The 6,375-nt window shown below is 33.0% G+C and overlaps 1 protein-coding gene across 1 annotated transcript; it reads right to left on the reverse strand.

Annotated features, from left to right (window-relative positions):
- Positions 1 to 1,503: 1,503 nt before the first annotated feature.
- Positions 1,504 to 5,546, reverse strand: LOC107857588 (uncharacterized protein YpgQ; the record flags this gene model as incomplete). Its single annotated transcript, XM_016702407.2, is given in 7 exon segments — positions 1,504 to 1,792; positions 1,892 to 2,064; positions 2,265 to 2,363; positions 3,122 to 3,219; positions 4,201 to 4,219; positions 4,587 to 4,617; positions 5,347 to 5,546. Coding segments are annotated over 7 exon segments (663 nt in total). The 3' UTR covers positions 1,504 to 1,705.
- Positions 5,547 to 6,375: the final 829 nt, after the last annotated feature.

Here is a 6,375-nt window from a genome sequence, read left to right on the forward strand (position 1 = left end):
ATGGTATGGTTCTAATGTCTCGTGCTAATGCATTTTGTATATATTGAACAAGACCGAGTAGAGATAGTTGTTTTGGACTGACTAATAAAAACATATTCTCTAAACTGTTAAATGGACTTATATTCTCGATCCTAATATAATTATTATGATCTGTATCTATTATTTAGCGTTTTATTTATTTAAAGGTGAGATTTTGAGATAGTTCACTATTCTTGGTAGATCGGATGATAATAATAGATATTGATGAAATAATAAGTTAGTTGATGGTATCCATGTCTTTGTATAGAGATTGATAATACGACTTTTAAAAGAAGCTTACAAGTTTTTATGTATAAACCCGGCTAGTGGATTTATGAATTCGACCTATGTGATAAGTTAACCATTGCTCTAAAAAATTATTGATTAGTATATATAATCTTGACATGGGGAACTATATAAGTGTTTAATGAAAAATTATGAATAAAAATAGAGAAGTACAATTACAAATTTTTAGTGAAATAATTTGTAATTTATTATGGATAAGAATAATTTAAATTGATATTTTGAATTATTTCCATAATAGGGAGCCTCGATATTTAATTATATGATCCCTACAGTGTCCATATTATACTAGAACTTGTAAATCTATTTTCTATGGAAAAAGGAAAAGTCACCACCTGACCTGTTCACGTAGAAATAGGGGTATGTTTTTTTTCTCTCCTTGAATTGCGAAAGCATATCTATAAATAGAATTTCCTAGCCAAGAAATTCAAAAGAACAAGAAGAAGAATGGGGTATTTTATTAAGTACTTGCCCCACCCAACTGGCTGAAATGCGTACAAACATATTTTATTTTTTTATTTTTTTTAAAAAGAAGAGGAAAATGTTCTATTGATAACCTTTGCATTCTTAGACATAGGACCTATTTAAAGTCTTCATTAGAACCATATTTCTACGTTAGTCTACAATGGCTCTCTGTACGCTACTCTTCTTTTCTTCCTTATCTTCTTCTTCTCGTCCTCCTTTCTCATAAGGATAGCTCAATTTCTCACCACCACCACGACAAACTCAAATCTATCTATTTCACTGTCTTCAACACGAAACCGTTAATAAACAGCATATCTTATAGGGAATGGTGTTGCAGAACAGGCAATAAGCCAAACCATCACCCTTTTGGCACCTTATGTGTGTTCCAAGATCCCTCAACTCTAAAAGCCAACTCAAACTCAAAGATAGTTGGAACACTGATAACACCTTTGTTGAACAGACTGCAGAGCATATCTATTGCTAGGATCTCTTTGAAGATGAAGCATTACAAAGGCTCAATATCAGTTGTGGAAGGCACAGGCAATACAAATCCAACCATCCTGTTATCTGAGGCACTCGTGATTTTCTGTATGTTCAAGGTGATAAATTGCTGATCGTTTAACAAATGGATTGCTGAAAGCTTAATCGTGTAACTGAAGTATTACACACAACTATCTAACAAGACAAGTGATTTAAATCTTTTACCACCATATGTCCTGGTATGTTAAAGAATTTGTCTCATTTCTGCTTCAATCAGAACTATTCTCCTTTTATGTTAATAATACTCTATCATCAGATACAGAAGTTCTCCATCAATTAGTTTATTGTATAAGAACTCCTTACATTTGGTTATATGCAACCAAGACAAAGAACTAATATTTAGGTCCACAAAACATCAATCGGAAAACTGCTACCTCATTTAGGCCCTCCCATCCCACTCTTCATAGAACTCCTTCAGAAAATCCTCCATAAATTTGTGCCTTTTCTCAGCCCTTTCTTTACCAGCCTGTAATGAAGAGATGATTCATATGTAAATTCTTCTTGCACAATTTCTAAAATTCTGAAGAGGTAAAACAAAATATACAGAAACAAAGGATAAGTTGACCTTTGTCTTCATCAAGTCCTTCAATTTGAGAAGCTTCTCATGAAAATGATTCACAGTAGTCTGCTCTTCTTTGTTCATGTAATTTTCCTTAGACAGATCTGATCGAGGTTGAATTCTTGGGTCATGGAGAACTCTATGCCTGCTTCCACCAAATGTAAAGCAACGCGCGATTCCTGAAACATTAATTACTATATGATATCCAAATTAAGAAACAACAAAACCTTTTCTAAAATAGGAATATAACCAAGCAGTCTGTAATCAGAAAAAATCTGAAGTAGCATAATTTCATATCTCCAGCAGCATCTACCACAGAGAAAGAGAGGAGACATAACATATACAGGTGACCAAGAGGTAACTAAATTGAATCAATGACCTATTGCACCAATCGCATCAAGTCGATCAGCATCTTGCACCACCCCAAACTCTATTGAATAATTCCTGTTGGCAACCTCTCCAACTTCTTCCTTGAAACCTATATCCAGGGGAACATTGCATTTTACCAATATATTCAGATCATCAGAAAAGGATAACAATCAACTTGTGTCTAACTCTTCCAGAGAAAACGAAGCCCAAGGAACATGACATATTATAGTGCAAAAATTAAAGTGAAACACAACCACTAATCACTCCAAAGGAACTGAGAAAAGCGTGAAAACACAGAGAAAGTTTTACATGACGTAACACTATTTCAGCCAAGGAGACTACATACACATTATGAAAGTTAATTATTTTAACAAAACTACATTATCCACACATGAAAAAATTATCGAACGAAAATATTGTCATGACTCATGAACACAAAACCATTTGGAAAATCTTTTGATCTGGCAATACAGTAACATTATGGTCACAGTTTTATTTACAGTAATTAGACAGGCAAAACATAATATGACAAATATGTTTAAGTTCATGGCAGATATGTACAGACAAATTAGAAAATTTCAAAGGCCGGAGTTATATAAAGTTCAAGGTATCATTTACCACAGAGAGTCATCCTATTTGCCTTACAGTTTGCTAATTCATTTTCAAAGTGATACAAATTATAAAAATATCCAGTAGTCAGTTTATATTTTCTGCTTTATAATATAGTTTTGCTTTATTTTACAAGAGTGCGGCAGTGTGCTAACAAATATAATTTTAAAAAGATGGAAGAACAACAAAGCAAATTCACATCTACGTCAAACTGATAACGTAACTACAATAGACAATCAACTGCATCCACAAACTTACCCATCCCCTTAATTATATCCAATATCTTTATCTTCATCTCATCCTGCACGCCTTGACCCTGAAGAAATTCCTCAACAATCCTTGCCTCAGAGGGATCCCTAGAAGCCAAGAGAGCATTAAAAATGAAAAAAAATGGAAGCATCCAAGGTTGTGGAAAGCATTAGAAATGAAAAAAATGGAAGCATCCAAGGGTGTGGACTAGTTGTCAATGACGTGGGTCAAGAACCATGAGGTCTCTCAAATCCTAGTAGGGAAAAAACACTAGGTAATTTCTTCCCACTTGTTCAAGCTTTGGTGGACAGAGTTACCCGATATCTGAGCTGGCGGGAGGTGCCAGGTACCCCATGGAATTAGTCGAGGTGCCCACAAGTTTGCTGAGCCCTTCCTTTACTTTAGATACTTGCACCATGATTATCAGAACAAATGAAATGGAAAAACTGAGAAAGTTGATGCTGGAGTGACAATACTAGGGAAAAGATGAAAAAAACCAGCAATTACGCAATGTATAGGGATGGACCACCGAAAAATTTCAACAAAGAGAAACCCACGATCAGAAAGAGCTACCAATCAAATGACTGGAAGAGCATACCAAAGATGATAAAAACAGCGTTACTGTCTTTTCAGCTTGCTTATTTCAATTCCTGTAACTTGTGTTTACTTTTTAAAGACATATATAGTTGGAATTTTCCGCAAGCATTCAAATCTCTGTATTGGCGCCCTCCCCCCGAAGAGCACCATGTTTAATTTCCTGTGATCATTTTTCTCATTAATACACCAAAGCTTTCATTCAATTCTCTTGTACATCTGTGATCTTGACATTGGCTTTATAGCACTGCACTGACAATCTAGTCTAGCTCACTGAGCTGGCTTTAGGTTGGCAGAAAGTAATAACACGGAGGTCGGTTGCTTTGCCGTACATTACCCTTCCAAGACACTTCAAGAAGGTGCCACACAATAGCATGGATGACATTGACATCCATACAGAAAATTATCACCTTTTGAGGGAATTTTATACAACAAAACGATGAGAATGTAGGCTACAGAGAAATCCTTCTTAATGAAATATGATAGAATCTAACCTTACGTACTTGTAGTCACCTGCATTCAGAAAGCCAAAGAGAATCTGATAAAGTTACACAACATATAAGAGGATTAATGAAAAAACTTGACTATAAGCAGAGAGATGCCAGCTCGCTCACACCATCACAATTGCTTATAATATTTCCTTTCATTTCTCTTGTAATATACAGTCATCAAATAGATCTCACCCCATACCATCCCTCACCGCAAGCAGCACACTAGGACTCTCATAATATAGATTCTAAAAGATTATTCCCACATATATCGTATCATTACCAAAAAATGCACTGTGCAAAGTATGACCAAATGCATTCTCACAGTATGTAACTCAGTGGCTCCAAATTAAAGCGGTAATATATCAAAATAATAGTGAAAGAGTCATCACCTATGTCATGTAGAAGAGCAGCCAGTTCCACCTGAAATTATAGCAGAAATTTTTTTTAACTTCTGTAAATGCCTAAAAGAAGAAAAAGAAAAAAGAGAATAGAGCACATATACACACTCCTCAAGCATAACTTGGATTACATTTTTCTCATAGTAATAAACACTTCCACTACATATATGAAAGGTAGATGCACTTGGATCCTTAGTTATTAGTGCTATGTTCTGAAGATGAAATTGCTAGCTGGGGATAATGATAGTGATTACACTCTGTCCCATCTTCCCAACCAGAACGAACATAAGCCGGAACGTTGTTGTCATGGAATATTAGCAACTTTTGTTATTTGAATGAAGGGATGCATATACCCCTCAAAATTTAAGTCAAGCACTGAATCATGGAGAGGGTTAACTCAAGGCATCAATACAATTATTGTTTAACTTTAAGCAAACTACTTCCCGCATGGGTTTATGTATCCCATTAGGCAAACTAATCTTGGAAACATTCTAGTTATTACAAGCAGTATGTATGGTTAAGAATGCCCAAAATTGTCGACCAGCAACTCGCATGCCTAGAAGAAGAAAAAATGATCACTACGGGATCTTGTACTCACTAACCTCATCAAATCTTTAACAAAAAACAAACAACTTCACTAATATGGCAAAAAGTTGAGCTTTTCAATACGATACTAGAGTACATATTACATTATTAGCAGATTGCACGACATCAGGAAAAGAAAAGTGAGTAGTAATTGGGGAAAGCATACAATTAGCATGGAATGGGGAGAAGAAGAAAGGCCTTGTTGATGAGCAAGTGAAAGGGCAAGGTCTCTAACTCGGAAGGCATGGGCTGCATCATGTGAAGCATCGTTCCCTCTCATTCTTCTCTCTACCAATTCCTCTGCCTTGCTGATTATCTCCATCTTCCCCAAAACCTTCACAAACTGGAACTCCACAGACCATTTAACTGAAAAAAAACCCTTACCTTATGGAAAAGTCAAAAATGGACTACCAACTTTTCCCTCACTTTCATTTGCTTGGCGCTTACTACTTGCGTACTAAGGACACTTTATAGCTCGTTATAGGATTACAGTGCTTATTTGACAATTACTTTTTAAAAATAGTTTTTCAAAAAAGAAAAAAAAAATTAAAAGTAATTTATATTTAATAAATTTATTAAAAATTACTTTTAATAAATAGATTATTTTTGGATAATTTTTTTAAGAAGTATCTTTTTAAGATAAAAATTAATTTATATAAAAATTTTATTTTAAATATTTATTAAAATATTTTTAATTAAATTTTTTTTATATAATTAAAAAGTACGTATTCTAAAATTTTCAATCAATACATATATACATAAATTTATTAATAATATTAAATAATTATATATTGCTTAAATAATTTAGATATGTAATTAATAACATCAAACAAAAATAATAAGTAATCATCATACTTATATATGTACAATACATGCTAACAAATATATTATTTTTCATGAATTAGTTATTTAAAATTAAATATTCAAAATTACTTTTTACAAATACTGTCAAAATGTCATTTAATCTTGTAACATAATTTATTTATCATTTGTTATCATTAATAATAAAAAATAAAAAGCTATATATTTTTCGATCATCATCATCAATTATATTTTCAAATTTATTTAAACCAAATGAGTAAAAATAAAATAATAAAAGTATGTAAATCATAAAATAAAATAAAGAATTATGATGTAAATATGAAGTATGCTAAAATAATTATATCCTTGGATTTGTCTTATTTTTAATATCTTA

Source organism: Capsicum annuum, chromosome 2 (assembly GCF_002878395.1).
Source record: "Capsicum annuum cultivar UCD-10X-F1 chromosome 2, UCD10Xv1.1, whole genome shotgun sequence".
Taxonomy (NCBI): domain Eukaryota; kingdom Viridiplantae; phylum Streptophyta; class Magnoliopsida; order Solanales; family Solanaceae; genus Capsicum; species Capsicum annuum.